At 44.6% G+C, this 27,075-nt stretch overlaps 1 protein-coding gene across 2 annotated transcripts in view; it reads right to left on the bottom strand.

The window, feature by feature from the left end:
* Positions 1-697: 697 nt before the first annotated feature.
* Positions 698-27,075, bottom strand: part of st6gal1 (ST6 beta-galactosamide alpha-2,6-sialyltranferase 1) — a 182,730-nt gene continuing 156,352 nt past the window's right edge. For both annotated transcript variants that reach the window (XM_021563263.2, XM_021563264.2), the window contains exon 9: positions 698-2,898. In XM_021563263.2, coding sequence (XP_021418938.1) covers positions 2,621-2,898 — 278 coding nt within the window. In that variant the 3' untranslated portion in view covers positions 698-2,620. The remainder of the gene's footprint in view (positions 2,899-27,075) is intronic.

A 27,075-nucleotide genomic window follows, 5' to 3' on the forward strand; every position in this document is an offset into this window, starting at 1 on the left:
TTGCATTATCTTTTACCAGATCTAATGTGTTATATTCTCCAACATTAATTTCACATTTCCACAAACTTCAAAGAGTTTCCTTTCAAATAGTATTAAGAAAATGCATATCCTTGCTTGGTTTTTTAAATAAATGGGCCTCACAATGGGCCTCAGGATCTCGTCACGGTATTTCTGTGCATTCCAAATGCAATTGTGTTAGCTGTTCGTAGCTTATGCTTGCCCATACCATAACCCCATCACCACCATGGGACACTCTGTTCACAACAGTGAAATAAGCAAACCGCACGCCCACATGGTGCCACACACGTGGTCTGCGGCTGTGAGGCCGGTTGGACGTATTGCCAAATTCTCTAAAACGGCGATGGAGGCGGCTTATGGTAGAGAAATTAACATAAAATTCTTTGACAACAGCTCAGGTGGTCATTCCTGCAGTCAGCATGTCAATTACACGCTCCCTCAAAACTTGAGTCATCTGTGGCATTTTGTTGTGTGACAAAACTGCAGATTTCAGAGTGGCCTTTTATTGTCCTCAGCACAAGGTGCAACGGTGTAATGATTATGATGTTTAAACAGCTTCTTGATATGACACACCTGTCAGGTGGATGGATTATCTTGGCAAAGGAGAAATGCTCACTGACAGGGATGCAAACTAATTTGTGGCCAAAATTTGAGAGAAATAAGCTTTTGGTGCGTATGGAAAATTTCTGGGATCTTTTATTTCAGATCATGAAACATGGGACCAACACTTTACACATTGCATTAATATTTCTGTTCAGTGGTACACATTGCTATCAGGGTGACAGAAGTCCCAAAGAAACCATGAAACAACATCTGTAAACATTCTAAAAACACCCCTAGCCATGGTCTAAAAATAACATAAACAGCCTTACTTTCCCAATGTTGTGGCAACATTAGGAGAATGTTCTGTGCTGGTTGGGAAATGGTGGATGTATGTATAGGCAGTGCAACAATGCACACTCCAGAAGCACATTCATTCATTCAGTTGGTTTAACAAATGATCTGAACACAAATTCAAAGTCAATTACATTATTCGGATCATTCTTACTATGGAAAATGTATCAGCAACCCTACCATATTGGCAATGTTAGCAACCATTTTGTGCAATATTGGGTAAAAGCGTTTTGTAACGTAGGGGCGGCTAACGTGTGGGCAGTGTTACCGAGGTGAGCAGTGGTTTGCTATGAAGACTGGGGTTGTCTGAGCAGGATGGTATAGAATTAGCTTATGAGTGCAGAATGATGAGATGCTATGACATTTGACACGTAACAGGCAGGGTAGGGGAGAAAGGCTGGCAAACATGGACAGAAGTGCAACAACAAGGGGTTTGACTGTCATTCTAATTAAATTTTCAATATTATGACATCAATGATTCTAAATCTATAAAGCCCCCTTGGAGGTGTAAATTATAAAGTTATTATGCATCTCAGTAAAAATGACAAATAAAGCATTATTTGGTTCTCGTAGAGTAGGTAAATCAGTGCAGTCCTAGAAATCCTTTCTTCATTTGATTAGATCAGGGTTGCCATTTTGGATGCAGACCAGGGTTTTTATTTGCCAAAACAAACTTCTACTTTTAACAAACTTCCATTTTTTCTTCCTGGAAGGAAATACAATAATCCAGTTATTTTGTTCACCCACAAAGGGGCATTAGATGCCCACGAAATCCTCAGCCAGTCCAGAACAACTGTTCTCAGTTCTCATTGGTCCATGGTGGGCTGGATGGTTGGCTCATTCATGAGTGAGAAGACTGCTAGTCTGGCTGGTGTGTGTGTGTGTGTGTGTGTGTGTGTGTCACCGCACGACCTCTGTGACCCAATGTATCTGGTCCATGTCTTGATGAGGTAATCTCTGGGTCGCCCTTAGATGTCACGCATCATGCTATGAACTCCAGTTGCTTCCTTCAGTTAGCCTTCACATTTCACTCAAGGATTTATCTCCATCAGGTCTATGGTCAATTATATAGCATATCCAAGAGGTGCCACTCTTCTTGTCAGAGCTTCATGCAGTCTCCTCAGTTTCTCTTCAAGTCCATTTTCAACTAGTCCACATAGGGTACAGGTTCGGTGTGTATATGTGTGTGTGGTAGTGCAGCTGAAGGCAGGCATGCAGAGACAATCTTCAGTAATGAGAGAGGAGCTGCTCTCTTCTTTCTGTCCCTCAGTCACAACCTGAGAGACAGAGACAGGACAACAGCGCATCACAGTGGAATGACTACGCTTATAGCTTATATTCACATAGGGAAAGAGGGATATCGGCAAAACTGTGAGTTTGTGGGTTTTTTGCAGACAGTCTATTGTATGATGTATGTGTGTGATTTCTTGTATGTGCTGTCACAAGGAATTCTGTGCACCTGTGCGTGTTTGAGCGAGTAAAGGGTATTTACATTAGTTGCAAGATTCCATTTAGTTATGGCAGTGTCAAACATGTATACATGTCTGTCAATGTCCATCAGTCCATGATTTAGAGATTGTCTGAATTGATTGCACATGATAAAGTAGTCAGTCATATTGTTATACATGCTGTGCTTGTGAATATGATTGTGTTTCTTTATTTACCACCTGTGTGTGTTTCTGACTGTAATATGATCTCTCTTATTATCTCAGTCAGCGCTTGCTGGTACAATTTCAGGCCCCCGGGTGCAGTTGAGAGTGCTGAACCCAGGCAGGGTGACCCGTCCGTGGGTGTAGATGTCCCTGTCGAGCCCCTGGTTCATCCTCTTGACCAGGTTCTTCTCGTAGAGCAGGGGGTGGTAGGCTCCCAGAGTGCAGGCTGCGTCGTAGAAGCGCTGGTAGTAGTGACACAGTTCCGTCTTCCTCTGAGATGGCAGGAACTCATACACGTGTACTACCTCACACAGGGACATCATCAAAACCGTACCTGGAGGAAGGGGAGAGGGAGGGGGTTTAGTTGAATGTAAACTGGGTCTAATCTGGCTCAAAGGACCATAAAGAAAAAACGTCCCGTTTGGATTGTAATCTAGGTTAGCCTCAGGTAGTATATTGCCGCTATTGTGCATCAGTCATGATGCAATGAGGAGTTGAAGACCCCTGATGAGGAAGGGATAGGAATTAGGTCTCTGCTATCTGCGCTTAATGAGCCTGACACTTTACATCAGGATAGCGCTGGATACCCATATGGAAAAGTAATATATGGGCATATATGGCCTAATATTCAGTGGCTTGCGAAAGTATTCACCCCTTGCCATTTTTTCCTATTTTGTTGCCTTAGAACCTGGAATTAAATATATTTTTTTGGGGGGTTTTATTATTTGATTTACACAACATGCATACCACTTTGAAGATGCAAAATATTTTTTATTGTGAAACAAACAAGAAATACGACCCCAAAAATTATAACTTGACTGTGTATAACTATTCACCCCCCAAAGTCAATACTTTGTAGAGCGACCTTTTGCAGCAATTACAGCTGCAAGTCTCTTGTGGTATGTCTCTGTAAACTTGCCACATCTAGCCACTTGGGATGTTTGTCCATTCTTCAAGGCAAAACTGTTTCAGCTCCTGCAAGTTGGATGGGTTTCGCTGGTGTACAGCAATCTTTAAGTCATATCACAGATTCTCGGTTAGATTGAGGTCTGGGCTTTGACTAGGCCATTTCAAGACATTTAAATGTTTCCCCTTAAACCACTCAAGTGTTGCTTTAGCAGTATGCTCAGGGTCATTGTCCTGCTGGAATGTGAACCTCCGTCACAGTCTCAAATCTTTGGATGACTGAAACAGGTTTCCCTCAAGAATTTCCCTGTATTTTGCGCCATCCATCATTCCTTCAATTCTGACCAGTTTCCCAGTCCCTGCCGATGAAAAACATCTCCACAACATGATGCTGCCACCACCATGCTTCACTGTGGGGATGGTGTTCTCGGAGTGATGAGAGGTGTTGGGTTTGCGCCAGACATAGCGTTTTCCTTTATGGCCCAAAAGCTCAAATTTTGTCTCATTTCACCAGAGTACCTTCTTCCATATGTTTGGGGAGTCTCCCACATGCATTTTGACGAACACCAAACGTATTTGCTTAACCAATGGCTTTTTTTCTGTCCACTCTTCTGTAAAACCCAGCTCTGTGGAGTGTACGGCTTAAAGTGGTCCTATGGACAGATACTCCAATCCCCACCGTGGAGCTTTGTAGCTCCTTCAGGGTTATCTTTGGTCTCTTTGTTGCCTCTCTGAGTAATGCCCTCCTTGCTGCTTTGAAATATATTCCAGAAGAGTGTATATATTTTTTGATGGCATATTTTTTTTTAAACGTACATAAATCTCAGAAGTAGGGATTCATTATTTTCTTATTGCATTTGGTTTTAAGAAACCTTATGACTACTTTGTTGTTTCTTGTAGCTACTGTAGATGATACTTGCCATTGTATTTTTTAGATTAGATTGAGATGGTGTAGCCAACTATTGTAGGTTTATAATTTGATGTTAACATTTTGAAAACGCACAGAAACTTATCTAAGTATGAATGTTTATTGTCATACACTATAGTTGTGGCTGCCCATAAGGTTATGGAATCACATTGTATTTATGAAACATGGTTTAGATATTATTGTTGTAATCATTATTTTACTGTATAATCCTCCAAGGATTTCCATTGGGAATTGTTTATGCATGCTGCCACCAGCAGGAGGCGGTTAGGAGCACAAGCATAGCGGTTTCCGTCTCGCCTCAACAACTCTAACCGCTTCTCCTCGTTTAATTTTTATTTGATCTGTTAAACAGGTACGTGGTGTACAAAAGCACATTATTTAGAGAAAATGTTAGTTGAAATGGGTATCTGAGTGAAACTTACCATTTATGTTGAAATTGTTAAGTTTAAATGTGGAAATTGGTTTTGTGAAAACTGTTAGCGATTTTGACACATCGATGACTGGGTTTGCGCCTAAGCTAGGTAAGGCCATAGAATAACAAGACAAAATGGCGACCAGATAATATTCTGGTTTGAATTTATTGATTTTTAGCCCCTCTGAGGTAATATTTTCTACTCCGTTTATATGGTCTATTCCCTGACATCTCCCCACCCAAGTGTTATATATTGCAGAGTTATAACTATGCTAACGCTAGCCTGTCAAGCCTATAGAGTTGCTACAAGCTTAGTGGCTCAGTATTGAGATGGCTGTAATGGTTTGTGGTTCATTTAGTTATTTAAAGGTTAAAACACGTTTCCTTATATGTGTATTAATTTTTATTGAAACTTGGTACGTGAGTTTAATATAAGCAGGTATGACTGTATTAGCTAGTAAGACTGTATTAGCTAGTAAATCAATGTATTAGCTAGTATTTCTGTACAGAGATTGTATTGAGCATAGAATTAGAACTGAAGAAGATCAAAGAAGATCCAATCACACTGGGGGTCTCCAACTAAGAATGCACACATAAGGATAACTGTTACGGTGAGTGAATGAGGACCCAAAAGCGAACTAACTTAAACAGAGCTTCTTTAATAACCAAACTGTGGTAGGCTCAGATAGACCGGCAGATTCCGACAGGACAGGACAAGGTTACAGCAAACATGACGATAGTCTGGCTCAGGCATGAAACACAACAAACAAGAATCCGACAAGGACAGGAACAAAAACAGAGAGAGATATAGAGGTCTAATCAGAGGGAAAAAGGGAACAGGTGGGAAGAGGGGTGACGAGGTAGTTAGGAGGAGACAAGGAACAGCTGGGGGAAAGCGGGGGAGGAAAGGTAACCTAATAACGACCAGCAGAGGGAGACAGGGTGAAGGGAAAGGACAGAAACACACAACATGACAATACATGACAGTACCCCCCCACTCACCGAGCGCCTCCTGGCGCACTCGAGGAGGAAACCTGGCGGCAACGGAGGAAATCCTCGATCAGCGCACGGTCCAGCACGTCCCGAGAGGGAACCCAACTCCTCTCCTCAGGACCGTACCCCTCCCAATCAACGAGGTACTGGTGACCACGGCCCCGAGGACGCATGTCCAAAATCCTGCGGACCCTGTAGATGGGTGCGCCCTCGACAAGGATGGGGGGGGGGGGGGGGAAGACGAGCGGGGGCGCGAAGAACGGGCTTAATACAGGAGACATGGAAGACCGGGTGGACGCGACGAAGGTATCGCGGAAGAAGAAGTCGAACTGCGACAGGATTAATGACCCGAGAAATACGGAACGGACCAATGAACCGCGGGGTCAACTTGCGAGAAGCCGTCTTAAGGGGAAGGTTCTGAGTGGAGAGCCAAACTCTCTGACCGCGACAATATCTAGGACTCTTAGTTCTACGCTTATTAGCAGCCCTCACAGTCTGCGTCCTATAACGGCAAAGTGCAGACCTAACCCTCTTCCAGGTGCGCTCGCAACGTTGGACAAAAGCCTGAGCGGAGGGGACGCTGGACTCGGCGAACTGAGATGAGAACAGCGGAGGCTGGTACCCGAGGCTACTCTGAAAAGGAGATAGCCCGGTCGCAGACGAAGGAAGCAAGTTGTGGGCGTATTCTGCCCAGGGGAGCTGTTCTGACCAAGACGCAGGGTTGCGAAAAGAAAGACTGCGTAAGATGCGACCAATAGTCTGATTGGCCCGTTCTGCTTGACCGTTAGACTGGGGGTGAAAGCCGGAAGAGAGACTGACGGAAGCCCCAATCAAACGGCAAAACTCCCTCCAAAATTGAGACGTGAATTGCGGACCTCTGTCCGAAACGACGTCTGACGGAAGGCCATGAATTCTGAAAACATTCTCGATGATGATTTGTGCCGTCTCTTTAGCAGAAGGAAGCTTAGCAAGGGGAATGAAATGAGCCGCCTTAGAGAACCTATCGACAACCGTAAGAATAACAGTCTTCCCCGCTGACGAAGGCAGTCCGGTGACAAAATCTAAGGCGATGTGAGACCACGGTCGAGAGGGAATGGGAAGCGGCCTGAGACGGCCGGCAGGAGGGGAGTTACCGGACTTAGTCTGCGCGCAGACCGAACAAGCAGCCACGAAACGACGCGTGTCATGCTCCCGGGTGGGCCACCAAAAACGCTGGCGAATGGAAGCAAGCGTACCCCGAACGCCAGGGTGGCCGGCTAACTTGGCAGAGTGAGCCCACTGAAAAACAGCGCCCAACGCGCCTGACGCGCATTAAGTCGTTTGGCAGAACGGATGTACTCAAGGTTCCTATGGTCAGTCCAAACGACAAAAGGAACGGTCGCCCCCTCCAACCACTGTCGCCATTCGCCTAGGGCTAACCGGATGGCGAGCAGTTCGCGGTTTCCCACATCATAGTTACGTTCCGACGGCGACAGGCGATGAGAAAAATACGCGCATGGGTGGACCTTGTCGTCAGAGAGGGAGCGCTGAGAAAGAATGGCTCCCACGCCCACCTCTGACGCGTCAACCTCGACAACGAACTGTCTAGAGACGTCAGGTGTAACAAGGATAGGAGCGGATGTAAAACGATTCTTGAGGAGATCAAAAGCTCCCTGGGCGGAAACGGACCACTTAAAGCACGTCTTGACAGAAGTAAGGGCTGTGAGAGGAGCTGCCACCTGACCGAAATTACGGATGAAACGACGATAGAAGTTCGCGAAGCCGAGAAAGCGCTGCAGCTCGACGCGTGACTTAGGGGCGGGCCAATCAATGACAGCTTGGACCTTAGCGGGATCCATCTTAATGCCTTCAGCGGAAATAACAGAACCGAGAAATGTGACGGAGGAGGCATGAAAAGTGCACTTCTCAGCCTTCACAAAAAGACAATTCTCTAAAAGGCGCTGGAGGACACGTCGAACGTGCTGAAGATGAATCTGGAGTGACGGTGAAAAAATCAGGATATCGTCAAGGTAAACGAAAACAAAGATGTTCAGCATGTCTCTCAGGACATCATTGACTAATGCCTGAAAGACAGCTGGAGCGTTAGCGAGGCCGAAAGGAAGAACCCGGTATTCAAAGTGCCCTAACGGAGTGTTAAACGCCGTCTTCCACTCGTCCCCCTCCCTGATGCGCACGAGATGGTAAGCGTTACGAAGGTCCAACTTAGTGAAAAACCTGGCTCCCTGCAGGATCTCGAAGGCTGAAGACATAAGAGGAAGCGGATAACGATTCTTAACTGTTATGTCATTCAGCCCTCGATAATCTATGCAGGGGCGCAGAGACCCGTCCTTCTTCTTGACAAAAAAAAACCCCGCTCCGGCGGGAGAGGAGGAGGGGACTATGGTACCGGCGTCAAGAGCTACAGACAAATAATCCTCGAGAGCCTTACGTTCGGGAGCCGACAGAGAGTATAGTCTACCCCGGGGGGGAGTGGTTCCCGGAAGGAGATCAATACTACAATCATACGACCGGTGTGGAGGAAGAGAGGTGGCCCTGGACCGACTGAACACCGTGCGCAGATCGTGATATTCCTCCGGCACCCCTGTCAAATCACCAGGCTCCTCCTGTGAAGAAGAGACAGAGGAAACAGGAGGGATAGCAGACATTAAACATGACAAGAGACGTTCCAGGAGAGGATAGAATTACTAGACCAATTAATGGAAGGATTATGACAAACTAGCCAGGGATGGCCCAAAACAACAGGTGTAAAAGGTGAACGAAAAATCAAAAAAGAAATGGTTTCGCTATGATTACCAGAAACAGTGAGGGTTAAAGGTAGCGTCTCACGCTGAATCCTGGGGAGAGGACTACCATCCAGGGCGAACAAGGCCGTGGACTCCCTTAACTGTCTGAGAGGAATGTCATGTTCCCGAGCCCAGGTCTCGTCCATAAAACAGCCCTCCGCCCCAGAGTCTATTAAGGCACTGCAGGAAGCTGACGAACCGGTCCAGCGTAGATGGACCGACAAGGTAGTGCAGGATCTTGAAGGAGAGACAGGAGTAGTAGCGCTCACCAGTAGCCCTCCGCTTACTGATGAGCTCTGGCTTTTACTGGACATGAAGTGACAAAATGACCAGCAGAACCGCAATAGAGACAGAGGCGGTTGGTGATTCTCCGTTCCCTCTCCTTAGTCGAGATGCGGATACCTCCCAGCTGCATAGGCTCAGCTCCCGAGCCGGCAGAGGAAGATGGTAGTGATGCGGAGAGGGGGGCAACGGAGAACGCGAGCTCCTTTCCACGAGCTCGGTGACGAAGATCAACCCGTCGCTCAATGCGAATAGCGAGTTCAATCAGGGAATCCACGCTGGAAGGAACCTCCCGGGAGAGAATCTCATCCTTTACCTCTGCGCGGAGACCCTCCAGAAAACGAGCGAGCAAAGCCGGCTCGTTCCAGCCACTGGAGGCAGCAAGAGTGCGAAACTCAATAGAGTAGTCTGTTATGGATCGATTACCTTGACATAGGGAAGACAGGGCCCTGGAAGCCTCCTCCCCAAAAACAGATCGATCAAAAACCCGTATCATCTCCTCCTTAAAGTCCTGATACTGGTTAGTACACTCAGCCCTTGCCTCCCAGATTGCCGTGCCCCACTCACGAGCCCGTCCAATAAGGAGAGATATGACGTAGGCGACACGAGCAGTGCTCCTGGAGTAAGTGTTGGGCTGGAGAGAAAACACAATATCACACTGGGTGAGGAACGAGCGGCATTCAGTGGGCTCCCCAGAGTAACACGGCGGGTTATTGATTCTGGGCTCCGGAGATTCGAAAGCCCTGGAAGTGGCCGGTGGATCGAGGCGGAGATGGTGAACCTGTTCTGTGAGGTTGGAGACTTGGGTGGCCAGGGTCTCAACGGCATGTCGAGCAGCAGACAATTCCTGCTCGTGTCTGCCTAGCATCGCTCCCTGGATCTCGACGGCTGAGTGGAGAGGATCCGAAGTCGCTGGGTCCATTCTTGGTCGGATTCTTCTGTTACGGTGAGTGAATGAGGACCCAAAAGCGAACTAACTTAAACAGAGCTTCTTTAATAACCAAACTGTGGTAGGCTCAGATAGACCGGCAGATTCCGACAGGACAGGACAAGGTTACAGCAAACATGACGATAGTCTGGCTCAGGCATGAAACACAACAAACAAGAATCCGACAAGGACAGGAACAAAAACAGAGAGAGATATAGAGGTCTAATCAGAGGGAAAAAGGGAACAGGTGGGAAGAGGGGTGACGAGGTAGTTAGGAGGAGACAAGGAACAGCTGGGGGAAAGCGGGGGAGAAAAGGTAACCTAATAACGACCAGCAGAGGGAGACAGGGTGAAGGGAAAGGACAGAAACACACAACATGACAATACATGACAATAACAGGCATTGTGTCAGAGATACATCACCTGTGAAAAGAGGCTACTTGTTGTTCACCCCAACCAACACTTCCGGATGGGAATGGCCGTTCTACTCATTCAAATTCTATGGGACAATGGCTGTGGTACAGTATGTATATGTACCCTTCCCCTTTTCCACATTTTGTTACGTTACAGCCTTATTCTAAAATGTATTAAATCGTTTTCCCCCCTCATCAATCTACACACAATACCCCATAATGACAAAGCAAAAACTGTTTAAGAATTTATTTAGCAATTGATACAAAATAAATAACTGAAATATCACATTTACATAAGTATTCAGACCCTTTACTCAGTACTTTGTTGAAGCACCTTTGGCAGCAATTTCAGCCTAAAGTCTTCTTGCGTATGATGCTACAAGCTTGGCACACCTGTACAGTAGCGGATTTAGGTATGGGCGACATCGGCATCTTGCCGGGGGCGGCACAGGGCACATGCACATTTATTTTTGGAATGGTGACATTTGCGTGATCGGTTCTCTATCGCTCATTTGCACGTCACACCAATGATATCATGTCACCGTGTGGGACTGTGGGTCAATTAACCTTGTCGGAGTGGGCGCCCTGATTCTAGTTTGTGAGCTAGGCAGGCTACTGCCTGGGAAGTCCTCCCACTCTGAAGTACGAGATAAGGAGGGGGGCGGGGGTAGGTTGACCTCACGTCTCAACACTGGGAGCCTGGAGCGGGGGAATCTATCAAATAGCGCACCTCTAACTTTGTACAGTACAAATGCAATTAGTAAAATCAGTCACACTACGAAATGCTATCAAATAAACCACAATTCATTCATAATACTGTGAATATATACAGTGGGGCAAAAAAGTATTTAGTCAGCCACCAATTGTGCAAGTTCTCCCACTTAAAAAGATGAGAGGCCTGTAATTTTCATCATAGGTACACTTCAACTATGACAGACAAAATGAAAAAAAAAAAATCCAGAAAATCACATTGTAGGATTTTTAATGAATTTATTTGCAAATTATGGTGGAAAATAAGTATTTGGTCAATAACAAAAGTTTATCTCAATACTTTGTTATATACCCTTTGTTGGCAATGATAGAGGTCAAATGTTTTCTGTAAGTCTTCACAAGGTTTTCACACACTGTTGCTGGTATTTTGGCCCATTCCTCCATGCAGATCTCCTCTAGAGCAGTGATGTTTTGGGGCTGTTGCTGGGCAACACGGACTTTCAACTCCCTCCAAAGATTTTCTATGGGGTTGAGATCTGGAGACTGGCTAGGCCACTCCAGGACCTTGAAATGCTTCTTACGAAGCCACTCCTTCGTTGCCCGGGCGGTGTGTTTGGGATCATTGTCATGCTGAAAGACCCAGCCACGTTTCATCTTCAATGCCCTTGCTGATGGAAGGAGGTTTTCACTCAAAATCTCACGATACATGGCCCCATTCCTTTACACGGATCAGTCGTCCTGGTCCCTCTGCAGAAAAACAGCCCCAAAGCATGATGTTTCCACCCCCATGCTTCACAGTAGGTATGGTGTTCTTTGGATGCAACTCAGCATTCTTTGACCTCCAAACACGCCGAGTTGAGTTTTTACCAAAAAGTTATATTTTGGTTTCATCTGACATTCTCCCAATCTTCTTCTGGATCATCCAAATGCTCTCTAGCAAACTTCAGACGGGCCTGGACATGTACTGGATTAAGCAGGGGGACACGTCTGGCACTGCAGGATTTGAGTCCCTGGCGGCGTAGTGTGTTACTGATGGCAGGCTTTGTTACTTTGGTCCCAGCTCTCTGCAGGTCATTCACTAGGTCCCCCCGTGTGGTTCTGGGATTTTTGCTCACCGTTCTTGTGATCATTTTGACCCCACGGGGTGAGATCTTGCGTGGAGCCCTAGATCAAGGGAGATTATCAGTGGTCTTGTATGTCTTCCCTTTCCTAATAATTGCTCCCACAGTTGATTTCTTCAAACCAATCTGCTTACCTATGGCAGATTCAGTCTTCCCAGCCTTGTGCAGGTCTACAATTTTGTTTCTGATGTCCTTTGACAGCTCTTTGGTCTTGGCCATAGTGGAGTTTGGAGTGTGACTGTTTGAGGTTGTGGACAGGTGTCTTTTATACTGATAACCATTTCAAACAGGTGCCATTAATACAGGTAACGAGTGGAGGACAGGGGAGTCTCTTAAAGAAGGTCTGTGAGAGTCAGAAATCTTGCTTGTTTGTAGGTGACCAAATATTTATTTTCCACCATAATTTGCAAATAAATTCATAAAAAATCCTAAAATGTGATTTTCTGGATTTTTTTTCGAATTTTGTCTGTCATAGTTGAAGTGTACCTATGATGAAAATTACAGGCCTCTCTCATCTTTTTAAGTGGGAGAACTTGCACAATTGGTGGCTGACTAAATACTTTTCTTGCCCCACTGTAGTTTCACAGACACATTGTTGCATTTTTTTCTGGTTTGTGCGAAATAGTTAATAATAATATACAACCAGTCTGCAGACCACCAAGGTGAATTGGTTTAGTCTTGACTCTTGGTTGACAGTGTTGGGGAATGGGTAATGTATTGATGCTCAAATGCCAAATCAACACAAATGGTTAAGAAAAGGTCTAAGCCATCAGGTGCCCAGTTTAGGAAAAAGAGGAACGAAGAAGAGGAGAAACGTGCAAAAGATAAGGGTATGCAGCTATGTCATCTCTTTATGAGTATAATATTATGTATGTTATGAAATAGGCTAGTATAACACTTATGTTTGTTAGCTTATGTTGCTATGTTGCTTGCTATGCTATTACGCAAAGGGCGACAATATTACGTTTTCTGTCCAACTAGCTTACATAACATTGGATATCATTTCACACAGTTTCATCATGATAATATGTGTAGCCTACAGCAAAACGATTACAACCTAACTAGCACATTATTGATTTGGTTAACTTTCATTGAGGTAACATCATAAAGGTTTTTTGTGATTGTATTGACTAGGTCCTGAGCTCAGTAAGGGGAATTTCCAATGCTGTAGGCTAACTTAAAATACTTTATGCTGATATGTTGTATATTTTGTGATATATTGAGTCTTTTGGGGTGTCTTATGCCTAGAATTAGCCAAGGAGGTTGTATGGTTCATTTGGTTCCTAATCTGAAAATTTGATAAATTGTGCATAATGACATATTTAATTGTGCAACAAATGTAATTAGGGTGTCAATATAAATTCAGGGCCACTTCTGACATTTTTTGGAGCACCTTCTGGCACTGGCCAGGATGAGTTGCCATCTACCTCCTCAGCCACCCAGGCCTCTTCAGAAATTATCTTGGAGCCTCAGGATGAGGAGCCATTCACCTCCTCAGCCACACAGGTGTCTTCACAAATGTTGTCTGCGGATGAAGACCCATGTGCTTTCACTTCTCCACAGCAGGATTCTTCAGGTGTGTTTGTGCACACCTGCATTTGTGTGTGTGTGTGGGTACACGCACATATATTTATGTGCGCAACCCTGCATAACACAAACAAAATAAATAATTTCCCCTTTGCAAAGTTTTAAGTTTCCATATTGTAGGTAACAATGATGATTTTATTATTACTGGGTATGTATGTGGTATGTTCCACCACTCTAAATGCTGTGAATAACGGGTGTAAACTAATGCCCATGTGCTCTCACAGCCTCTTCTGCTTCTGCTGCAAACTCTTTTCTGAGAAGAAAATGTATTTAGCAAATTCAGGACTGACAGACTGGAAACATGCAAGTTCTTTGCTGACTTCAAAAGACAGCAGTCCAGAACACCAAAACTGCATGAAAACATGGAAAGAACTGGCATTGAGTATCAAAAAAGGGTAAACAATTGATAAACATGAGATGGCACTTATGAAGGCTGAGAGGACAAGATGGAGAGAGGTGTTCATACATCTGACTGCTATTGTGCAGTCTCTGTCAATTAGAAATCTGGCACTAAGGGGACACACAGAAACACTGTAGTCGCCATGAAATGGAAATTTCCTCAAAGAGGTTGAACTGGTGGCACAATTTGATCCAGTCATGAAAGAGCAACATAACCATGTCCAAAAACGGACCTCTGTAAGGACAGATGACGGATACGAGAAGCAGGTACGGGGAGTTGACATGTAATTAGGAACTGACAAAGAGCAAGACATAAACAGCATCAGCACACGGATACACAATGACAAACAACAATCAATGTAGCAGCGGGGAACAGAGATGGGGAACTGACAAATATAGGGGAGGTAATGTCCAGTTGAGTCCAATTATACACTGATGCGAATGACGGGGGGAAGGCAGGTGTGCGTAATGACGGTGGCAAGAGTGCGCTACGCTGGGGAGTCTGGCGCCCTCGAGCGCCAGGGGGAAAGAGCGGAAGCAGGTGTGACAACCTCGAGTCATACCACCAGTTACCTTGCCACCAAATACAGAATGAACTCATTGATTTGTTGAGCAGCTAGGTCATTTAAAAAATGGTGAGTGACATCAAGCTGGCAAAATTCCTCTCTATCATTCTAGATTGCACTTCAGATGTCAACCACACTGAACAGTTGTCAATTGTGATTATAATTGTGTCACTGCAGGAGGAGCCACACATAAAGGAACATTATATGGGGTTTTGGAGGCAGAGGAGTCCACAGGCCAACATTTGGCATCCCTGATTCTCAAAAGATTAGAGGAGCTAAAAATTCCCTTTGAGGACTGCAGAGGACAGTCTTATGATAATGGGGCCAACATGAAAGGCAAAAACAAAGGTGTCCAAGCCAGACTCCAAGAGCTCTATTTGTGCCATGTGGGGCTCACACATTGAACCTGGTTGTGGCTAATGCTGCTAAAAGGTTACATTGGCATCTTACACAAATTGTACACCTTGTTCTCAGCCTCCACACACTGATGGGCCATCCTGAAAAAACATTTGGACATCACTTTGAAGATATGGACTGAGACAAGGTGGGAGAGTAAAGTTAAGAGTGTCGAGCCACTGAGGTATAAGGCAGCAGCGGTGAGAGGCACTGATTGAGGTGAGGGATCAAACCATAGACCCTGTGATAAAGATTGAGGCCCAGTCCTTGTCAGAGGAGGTGCGATCATACCGCTTCAGCATCTGTACAGTGGTGTGGTATGACATCTTGAGCCAGATCCAACATATGAGCAAGCTGATGCAGTCTCCCAGTATGCATGTGGATGTTGCAGTCAGTCTTCTCAGAAAGACAGAGTGAGGTCTCAGCAACTACAGGGCAACAGGCTTTATGACTGCACAAACTTCAGCCAAGGATATTTGAAGGGGAATTTATGTAGAGGCCGTTCTACAACAAAAAAGGCTGAGGTCCACAAAGTGGCACTTTTCATATGAATAATTTGATGAGCTTTTGAGTGATGCCCTGAAGAAGCTGGATTGTTCAATGTCATTGTTGATGCTGCAACCTCAGCCCTTCAGGAAAGATTTTCCACATTGGAAAATGTGGGAGAGGAGTTTGGAGTGCTGTCAACCTTCCAAAGTCTCTCAAATGAGGAGCTGACAGAACATTGTGAGGCCCTTAGTATGGCACTGCACTATAAAGAACACTCACACTTGGTTGGCAGAAAGCTTGCACAGGAACTGAAGAACTTGCCTGACTTGCCATCGAAGACCATTACCATGCTTGAACTGCTGATGTTTGTACACGAAAGGGAGCTCTCAGAATTGTATCCAAATTTGTGCTCTCAGAATTTGTCTAACTCTGTCTAACTAGTGACCGTAGTTGAAGCAGAGAGGAGCTTTTCAAAGCTGAAGCTCATCAAATCCTACCTGTCCACCATGCCACAGGAACGCCTTAGTGGCCTTGCTGTCATCAGTATTAACCATGCAATTGCTGGGCAGATTTCTTATGATGATATAATTGCTGACTTTGTATCAAGGAAGGCAAGAAAGGTCAGTGTTAGATGGCAGTTGTGCAATTTAGTTTGTGTGTTTCTTGTTTGAAGTGCAATAGTGTAATAATCCGGTTCTCTTCTTTATAAGTGTGTTATTCTATTTTTGTATTTACGCTGGTATAAAGGGATCGGGAGACAGGCGCAGGAATGCGTAATATGTTTTTTTATCATCACCCAAATTACAGCGTGCCATGTAAAAGCACGGGGACGAAGACCAAACAAACACATATACAAAACACATTGTTGAAACCCAAACAAAAGAGCGAGGAGTACCTCGAATAAATAACACATGCGCACAATGATTAACACACGGGACGAGACCCGTAATCATCTGCACAATCCACAAGGGCATGAAAGCCAAAACACACAGCACAGGTCAACGGACATAATAACAATAATCTACAAGACAATGGTGAACCAAGGGCACACTTATACAATTACTAATCACTGGGAATAGGGGCCAGGTGTGCGTAATAAAAGTTCCGGAGGGATCCGTGACATTTGTGTGATATAGGATATGTGCAATTAATTTTTATTTGTGTGTTTTTTGTTAGCAATAGGGTAATAATGTAATAATTAAATTGTCTTTTATTTTTTATATTTATATACTTCAATTAGTTTTTATTTGTCTTATTTATTTATATATATTATATATAGTATATTTATGAGTCTTATTTTTGTATATGTTTTTATATTTAAATAGTTTTAAATGTTATGATTATGTAATTGTGTTGTTCCAAATATCTGAATAAAAATTACAGTTAGTGCAGAATGGTGCAGAAAGGGGAGGTTCGCCCAGGGAGCCATACAAGCGAGAACCTCCACTGCACTTCTCCCATTCTCCCAGATCCTCTCAAGCTCTGTCAGGATGGATGGGGAGCGTCGCTGCACAGCTATTTCCAGGTCTCTCCAGAGATAGATCGGGTTCAAGTCCGGACTCTGGCTGAGTCTCTAAGACATTCAAAGACTTGTCCTGAAGCCACTCGTGTGCTGTCCTGACTGTGTGCTTATGGTCATTGTCCTGTTGGAAGGTGAACCTTCACTCCAGTCTGAGGTCCTGAACGCTCTGGAGCAGGTTTTCATCAAGGATCTCTCTGTAATGTGCTTCGTTCATCTTTCTCTCGATCCTGACTAGTCTCTCAGTCCCTGGCTCTAAAAAACATCCCCACAGCATGGGGTGGCCATTTGAAGAATCTCAAATATAAAATATATTTAGATTTGTATTACACTTGTTTGGTTACTACATGATTCCATATGTGTTATTTCATAGTTTTGATTTCTTCGCTGTTATTCTACAATGTGTTCCAAGATGGCGTAGCAGTCAGACGTCTTGTTGTGTCGTGTCCCTTGTATATATAGTTTTTTTAACATATTTTTCTTCACATATCTTTTAAAACATTTTGCTAAACCTCAACTTCGAAATACTCTCCTGCAACCCGCCTCACCCAATGTAGCGCGGATCAGCTTTTTTTTTCTAAAGTATTTATATTTATATTTACTTCGGATCCGGAACCCCTCAACTGAAGCTAGCCAGCTAACTACCAGCAAACCATTGCTAGCGGTCATCAGCTAACTGGTCATCAGCTAACCTTTAGCTCGGAAAGCTCTCGCCAGTTTGAACAACGCGACCCTAACCAGAGCATAACGGAGCTATTATTTTTATCCCCGGATTCCCACCGGTTTCCCCCCGCAAACGGAACATTTTCAGCTGGATCTTCACAACTAGCTAACCGCAACCCCGGATGATTACTCCTGGCTAGCGTTTCCATCCACTTAGCTTGAAGCTAGCCCGGCCAGAGCTCCTGTGCTACCACCGAAGCATACTCCTGGGCTACAATATCCGGACCCACGACCGGTCTATCGATGTCACCGCATGAAGAGGCATAAACAGACTCACCCCATCATGACGTCCCCCAAAGACTAACTTTCTAGCCCTTGCTATCTGCTTGCTTGCTAATTCGGCCTGATAACTGCTAGCTTGTTTAGCCCCGGTCTGCTAACTGCTACCTTGTTTAGCCCCGGCCTACTAACTGTTAGCTTGTTAGCACAGGCCTGCTAACTGTCTGAATCGCCGCGTCCCAACCACTCACTGGACCCATATTTACTTTCAATCGCTTTTCGATTTTTAATTAGATTATACCTTCCGGTAACCTGCCTCACCCAATGTGATACAGAATCGCTATTATTTTTAATTTTTAGAACACATTCAAGAACCTCCAGAAGCTAACCAGCTAACTAGCTACACGCTATTTAGTCATTGTTAGCCACTGCTAGCGGCTTTACCTTCTGCACAGCCAGCCAGTTTTTTTAACCTGGATAATACTCGCCAGTCTAGCTTCCCTGCCCCATCCACCGCTGCCCCCTGGACACTGATCACTTGGCTACATAGCTGATGCATGCTGGACTGTCCATTAATCACGGTACGCCATTCTGCTTGTTTATGTTTATCTGTCGTCCCCAGCCGCACTCAGGCTCTGTGTGTAGTTAATCCGACCCTCCCTGCCTAGTCAACACCATTTTACCTGCTGTTGTTGTGCTATCTGATTAGCTGTTGGTGTCTCACCTACTGTTTAGCTAGCTCTCCCAATTCAACACCTGTGATTACTGTATGCCTCGCTGTATGTCTCTCTCAAATGTCAATATGCCTTGTATACTGATGTTCAGGTTAGTTATCATTGTTTTAGTTTACAATGGAGCCCCTAGTTCCACTCTTCATACCCCTGATACCTCCTTTGTCCCACCTCCCACACATGCGGTGACCTCACCCATTACAACCAGCATGTCCAGAGATACAACCTCTCTCATCATCACCCAGTGCCTGGGCTTACCTCCGCTGTACCCGCACCCCATCATACCCCTGTCTGCGCATTATGCCCTTAATATATTCTACCATGCCCAGAAATCTGCTCCTTTTATTCTTTGTCCCCAACGCTCTAGGCGACCAGTTTTGATAGCCTTTAGCCGCACCCTCATACTACTCCTCCACTGTTCCGCGGGTGATGTGGAGGTAAACCCAGGCCCTGCATGTCCCCAGGCACCCTCATTTGTTGACTTCTGTGATCGAAAAAGCCTTGGTTTCATGCATGTCAACATCAGAAGCCTCCTCCCTAAGTTTGTTTTACTCACTGCTTTAGCACACTCTGCTAACCCTGATGTCATTGCTGTGTCTGAATCCTGGCTCAGGAAGGCCACCAAAAATTCTGAGATTTCCATACCCAACTATAACATTTTCCGTCAAGATAGAACTGCCAAAGGGGGAGGAGTTGCAGTCTACTGCAGAGATAGGCTGCAAAGTAATGTCATACTTTTCCAGGTCCATACCCAAACAGTTCGAACTACTAATTTTAAAAATTACTCTCTCCAGAAATAAGGCTCTCCCTGTTGCCGCCTGCTACCGACCCCCCTCAGCTCCCAGCTGTGCCCTGGACACCATTTGTGAATTGATCGCCCCCCATCTAGCTTCAGAGTTTGTTCTGTTAGGTGACCTAAACTGGGATATGCTTAACACCCCGGCAGTCCTACAATCTAAGCTAGATGCCCTCAATCTCACACAAATCATCAAGGAACCCACCAGGTACAACCCTAAATCTGTAAACAAAGGCACCCTCATAGACGTCATCCTGACCAACTGGCCCTCCAAATACACCTCCGCTGTCTTCAACCAGGATCTCAGCGATCACTGCCTCATTGCCTGTATCCGCTACGGAGCCGCAGTCAAACGACCACCTCTCATCACTGTCAAACGCTCCCTAAAACACTTCTGTGAGCAGGCCTTTCTAATCGACCTGGCCCGGGTATCCTGGAAGGACATTGACCTCATCCCGTCAGTTGAGGATGCCTGGTCATTCTTTAAAAGTAACTTCCTCACCATTTTAGATAAGCATGCTCCGTTCAAAAAATGCAGAACTAAGAACAGATATAGCCCTTGGTTCACTCCAGACCTGACTGCCCTCGACCAGCACAAAAACATCCTGTGGCGGACTGCAATAGCATCGAATAGTCCTCGCGATATGCAACTGTTCAGGGAAGTCAGGAACCAATACACGCAGTCAGTCAGGAAAGCTAAGGCCAGCTTCTTCAGGCAGAAATGTGCATCCTGTAGCTCCAACTCCAAAAAGTTCTGGGACACTGTGAAGTCCATGGAGAACAAGAGCACCTCCTCCCAGCTGCCCACTGCACTGAGGCTAGGTAACACGGTCACCACCGATAAATCCATGATTATCGAAAACTTCAACAAGCATTTCTCAACCGGCTGGCCATGCCTTCCGCCTGGCTACTCCAACCTCGGCCAACAGCTCCGCCCCCCCCCCCGCAGCTACTCGCCCAAGCCTCTCCAGGTTCTCCTTTACCCAAATCCAGATAGCAGATGTTCTGAAAGAGCTGCAAAACCTGGACCCGTACAAATCAGCTGGGCTTGACAATCTGGACCCTCTATTTCTGAAACGAATTTGTCGCAACCCCTATTACCAGCCTGTTCAACCTCTCTTGCATATCGTCTGAGATCCCCAAGGATTGGAAAGCTGCCGCAGTCATCCCCCTCTTCAAAGGGGGAGACACCCTGGACCCAAACTGTTACAGACCTATATCCATCCTGCCCTGCCTATCTAAGGTCTTCGAAAGCCAAGTCAACAAACAGGTCACTGACCATCTCGAATCCCACTGTACCTTCTCCGCTGTGCAATCTGGTTTCCGATCAGGTCACGGGTGCACCTCAGCCACGCTCAAGGTACTAAACGATATCATAACCGCCATCGATAAAAGACAGTACTGTGCAGCTGTCTTCATCGACCTTGCCAAGGCTTTCGACTCTGTCAATCACCATATTCTTATCGGCAGACTTAGTAGCCTCGGTTTTTCTGATGACTGCCTTGCCTGGTTCACCAACTACTTTGCAGACAGAGTTCAGTGTGTCAAATCGGAGGGCATGCTGTCCGGTCCTCTGGCAGTCTCTATGGGGGTGCCACAGGGTTCAATTCTCGGGCCGACTCTTTTCTCTCTATATATCAATGATGTTGCTCTTGCTGTGGGCGATTCCCTGATCCACCTCTACGCAGACGACACCATTCTATATACTTCCGGCCCGTCCTTGGACACTGTGCTATCTAACCTCCAAACGAGCTTCAATGCCATACAACACTCCTTCCGTGGCCTCCAACTGCTCTTAAATGCTAGTAAAACCAAATGCATGCTCTTCAACCGTTCGCTGCCTGCACCAGCATGCCTGACTAGCATCACCACCCTGGATGGTTCCGACCTTGAATATGTGGACATCTAAAAGTACCTAGGTGTCTGGCTAGACTGTAAACTCTCCTTCCAGACTCATATCAAACATCTCCGATCGAAAATCAAATCTAGAGTCGGCTTTCTATTCCGCAACAAAGCCTCCTTCACTCACGCCGCCAAACTTACCCTAGTAAAACTGACTATCCTACCGATCCTCGACTTCGGCGATGTCATCTACAAAATTGCTTCCAACACTCAACTCAGCAAACTGGATGCAGTTTATCACAGTGCCATCCGTTTTGTCACTAAAGCACCTTATACCACCCACCACTGCGACCTGTATGCTCTAGTCGGCTGGCCCTCGCTACATATTCGTCGCCAGACCCACTGGCTCCAGGTCATCTACAAGTCCATGCTAGGTAAAACTCTGCCTTATCTCAGTTCACTGGTCACGATGGCAACACCCACCGGTAACACGCGCTCCAGCAGGTGTATCTCACTGATCATCCCTAAAGCCAACACCTCATTTGGCCGCCTTTCGTTCCAGTTCTCTGCTGCCTGTGACTGGAACGAATTGCAAAAATCGCTGAAGTTGGAGACTTTTATCTCCCTCACCAACTTCAAACATCTGCTATCTGAGCAGCTAACCGATCGCTGCAGCTGTACATAGTCTATCGGTAAATAGCCCACCCATTTTTACCTACCTCATCCCCATACTGTTTTTATTTATTTACTTTTCTGCTCTTTTGCACACCAATATCTCTACCTGTACATGACCATCTGATCATTTATCACTCCAGTGTTAATCTGCAAAATTGTAATTATTCGCCTACCTCCTCATGCCTTTTGCACACAATGTATATAGACTATCCTTTTTTTTCTACTGTGTTATTGACTTGTTAACTGTTTACTCCATGTGTAACTCTGTGTTGTCTGTTCACACTGCTATGCTTTATCTTGGCCAGGTCGCAGTTGCAAATGAGAACTTGAACTCAACTAGCCTACCTGGTTAAATAAAGGTGAAAAAAAAAGAAAAAAAAATGTAGAAAATAGTAAAATAAAGAAAAACCTTTGAATGAGTAGGTGTTATAAAACTTTTGACTGGTAGTGTATGTAATAAACACTTTAATACTATGTGTCACACACACACTGTACTCTCTAAGTCTTTGCTAGGTATAAAGCCCAGCCTTATCTCAGCTCACTGATCACCATAGCAACACCCAACCATAGCGAAAACAGTGTTTTCGGAAAGTATTCAGACCACTTTACTTTTTCCACATTTTGCTAAATTACAGCCTTGATGTAAAATTGATTAAATAAATGCTTTTCCTCATCAACCTACACACAATACCCCATAATGACAAAGCAAAAACATTTTTTTTCAGAAAAAACTTAATTACATTAGTTTGCAGACCCTTTGCTATGAAACTCGAAATTGAGCTCAGGTGCATTCTGTTACCATTGATCATCCGTGAGATGTTTCTACAACTTGATTGGAGTCCACCTGTGGTAGATTCAATTGATTGGACATGATTTGGAAAGCCATACACCTGTCCACATAAGGTCCCACAGTTGACAGTGCATGTCAGAGCAAAAACAATTAAATGAGGTCAAAGTAATTGTCCGTAGAGCTCCGAGACAGGATTGTGTCGAGACACAGATCTGGGGAGGGATGCCAAAACATTTCCGCAGCATTGAAGCTAACCAAAAACACAGTGGCATCCATAATTCTTAAATGGAAGAAGTGTGGAACCACCAAGACTCCTCCTAGAGCTGGCCGCCTGGCCAAACTGGGCAATCGGGAGCGAAAGGCCTTAGTCAGGGAGGTGACCAAGAACCCGATGGTCACGCTGACAGAGCTCCAGAGTTCCTCTGTGGAGATGGGAGAACCTTCCAGAAGGACAACCATCTCTACAGCACTCTACCAATCAGGCCTTTATGGTAGAGTGGCCAAATGGAAGCCATTCCTCAGTTAATGGTACATGACAGCCCGCTTGTAGTTTGCCAAAAGGCATCTAAAGGACTCTGAGACCATGAGAAACAAGATTCTCTGGTCTGATGAAACCAAGTTTGAACTCTGTCCTGAATGCCAAATGTCACATCTGGATGAAACCTGGCACCATCCCTACAGTGAAGCATGATGGTGGCAACATCATGCTGTGGGGATGTTTTTCTGCAGCAGGGACTGGGAGACTAGTCAGGATCGAGGGAAAGATGAACGGAGCACAGAGAGATCCTTGATGAAAACCTGCTCCAGAGCTGGGGCGAAGGTTTCACTTTCCAACAGGACAACAACCCTAAGCACACAGCCGGGACAAGTCTCTGAAAGTCCTTAACCTGTAGTGACGCCCAGCCCGTGAACGGGACCGTTATCCTCATCTGACACTAATTAGCATAACGCAACGGACATAAATCTTCCTAGAAAATCTTCCTATTCATGAAAATCACAAGTGAAATATATTGGAACACAGCTTAGCCTTTTGTTATTCACCCTGTCATCTCAGATTTTCAAAATATGCTTTACAGCCAACACTAGACAAGCATTTGTGTAAGTTTATCATAGCCTAGCATAGCATTATGCCTTGCTAGCAGCAGGCAAACTTGTCTCGGAAATCAGAAAAGCAATCAAATTAAATCGTTTACCTTTGATGAACTTCGGAAAAAGTTCCAAAGTTCATTTTTTCCCAAAATATTATTTTTGTTGGCGAAATAGCTCCGTTTTTTCTTCATGTTTGGCTGAGAAATCGCCAGGAAATTGCGGTCACCACAATATTCCAAATTAGCACCATAATATCGACAGAAACATGGCAAACGTTGTTTAGAATCCATCCTCAAGGTGTTTTTCTAATATCTATTCGATAATATATCAGTCAGGACAATTCGTTTTTCACTCTGACCGATTGGAGTAATGGCTACCTCTGTATTTTACGCGAGAATCTCTCTCGGAGCCACCATGTGACCACTTACGCAATGTGGCTGCCTACGGCTATTCTTCAACAGAAATGCGTAAAACTACGCCACAATGCTGTAGACACCTTGGGGAATACGTAGAAAGCGTAAGCTCGTTGATGGTACATTCACAGCTGAATAGGGAGTCATTGGAACGCAGCGCTTTCAAAACCTGGGGCACTTCCGGATCAAATTTTTCTCAGGCTTTCGCCTGCATCATCAGTTCTGTTATACTCACAGACAATATCTTTACAGTTTTGGAAACGTTAGAGTGATTTCTATCCAAAGCTGTCAATTATATGCATATTCTAGCATATTTTCCTGACAAAATATCCTGTTTAAAACGGGAACGTTTTTTTTTCCAAAAATGAAAATACTGCCCCCTAACACCAAGAGGTTTTAAGTGGCCCAGCCAGAGCCCGGACTTGAACCCGATCGAGCATCTCTGGAGAGACTGGAAAATAGCTGTGCAGCGACGCTCCCCATCCAACCTGACAGAGCTTGAAAGGATCTGCAGAGAAGAATAGGAGAAACTCCCCAAATACAGGTTTGCCAAGCTTGTAGCGTCATACCCAAGAAGACTCAAGGCTATAATCAATGCCAAACGTGCTTTAACAAAGTAATGAGTAAAGGGTCAGAATACTTATGTAAATGTGATATCCCCCCCAAATAAAATATATGTGCAAACACTTGGAAAAACCTGTTTTTGCTTGGTCAAAAAATTACATCATTCTTAGAATAAGGCGTAACGTAACAAAATGTGGAGAAAGCTAAGAGATCTGTATACTTTCACTGAATGCACTGTATCTGGCTGTGTTGGTAAAATCACAACATATCCCATTAAGCCAAGCGGGGAGAGGCTGATCGTTGTCACAGTTCCAAGACCAGTCAGAAATGTCCAGCGTTAAGTAGGAATGATATCCTTCGCAACCGTCATCTTACGACATATCTCAAACCAGTCATGACTATTCAACAAACCAAGTACTGCCCTCAACCACAAAGTGTCAACCTCAATGTTTACATATCCTACATTACTCTTCTCATATGTATATACTGCTCAATACCATCTACTGCATCTTGCCTATGCTCCACGGCAATCACTCATCCATATATGCATATGTACATATTCTTATTCATCCCTTACATTTGTATGCATAAGGTAGTTGTTGTAAATTTGTTAGATTACTTGTTAGATATTACTGCATTCTCGGAACTAGAAGCACAAGCATTTCGCTACACTCACATTAACATCTGCTAACCATGTGTATGTGACCAATACAATTTGATTTGAGTTGATTTACAGCTAATTTCTTAGTTACATGATTGTAAAACTATCAAGGGAGTTTTGAAGTTGAGGGTGCAGTATTTCTGAAGTTTGCAATGAGGACGAAAACTAGCATAGTTCAGCTAGCCAGCTAGTTTAGCCAGGGAAAACCAGCTCCGGCCCAGGAGACAGATTGTAGTTTTTATTCCATGATATCAGAAGCTGGCGGCAAAAAGTTTGATTAAACAATTCAGATTACTTATATTTAAGGAGAGTGAATACAATCCCGAAATAAGCTGTAACTGTCAATAGTAAAACAAAGTGTAACACTGTTTGAGTGAACCCTGAATAAAGAAAATTAATTGTGAAGTCGGTTTCGGACCCGGTAGACTCCTTATCACCACTCTATAGAGTTGCTGCCATTGCTGTCTGACAAAAATCACTATTTTAGTAGTTCTTGAAAGTAAATAAGGCATACTCTTATTTTCAGGTTGAGATGGCTCTCAAAGCAACTGCTCTCTATCCCTCTCGATCACACCGTCTTCTGTCTATTCTCTCCCCACACAGATCGAACAAGTAGGCTTGCAATGGATTATGGTCATTGTAGTTAATTACCACATTTTATGTGCTAAACTATGCAGAATATTGGTATTTTGGAAACTACAACTCCCTACTACATTGCACAGTTCAAGCTTGATCTGATGTTTTTCTAGACAAACTGCGCATTGAGCTCACAGAAAAAAACAGAACGAAATGGAAATAAAATAATTTAACCGATGTCGGTCAAGTTGTTTAAAAACCGAGAAATAACAGACATTTCGGTTAATCTCTCAGCAATAATACTAATGACGATTTTGGGTTAAGACAGGGCCCGGGCCTTAAATTTGGCAGAGGTAGGACCTGAATGTTGTGGGCATGGGTACCCATGCAGGGCTCTAATAGGAACGGTGATTAGCAGAGTTGGGACAGGTGTAGTGAGTTGGCAGGAGAGGGGGCATGTCGAGAGGGTAATTGGGGTGTCTGGTTGCTGCCATGAGACTTCAGAACTGTTAGATAATCAAGGAAATGTACCTTTCATTAATATAGGGTGCATATCTCAATCAACTTCCTCTCCTCATCTTACTCCTAAGTATTGAAAGATGTGTAAGAATTGGAATGGTGAAAGCAAACACCTGGAGGATTGGATAGAAAAAGTGGCAAATGTTACTAAGTAGACTATCCTAGCCAAATGAATGATGAATGCCCAGTCCACCATATTACTTTAGCCTATACTATGTTTTAATTAACCTCTTGAAGCTAGGGGGCACTATTTTTATTTTTGGAAAAATAAAGTTCCCAATGTAAACTGCCTATTTCTCAGGACCAGATGCTAGAATATGCATATAATTGACAGATTAGGATAGAAGACACTCTAAAGTTACCAAAACTGTAAAATTATTGTCTGTGAGTATAACAGAACTGATATTGCAGGCGAAATCCTGAGAAAAATCCAATCAGGAAGTGACCCTTATTCTGAAACCCCTGTCTTTCTATGCATCC

This window comes from Oncorhynchus mykiss, chromosome 15 (assembly GCF_013265735.2).
Source record: "Oncorhynchus mykiss isolate Arlee chromosome 15, USDA_OmykA_1.1, whole genome shotgun sequence".
Lineage (NCBI taxonomy): Eukaryota > Metazoa > Chordata > Actinopteri > Salmoniformes > Salmonidae > Oncorhynchus > Oncorhynchus mykiss.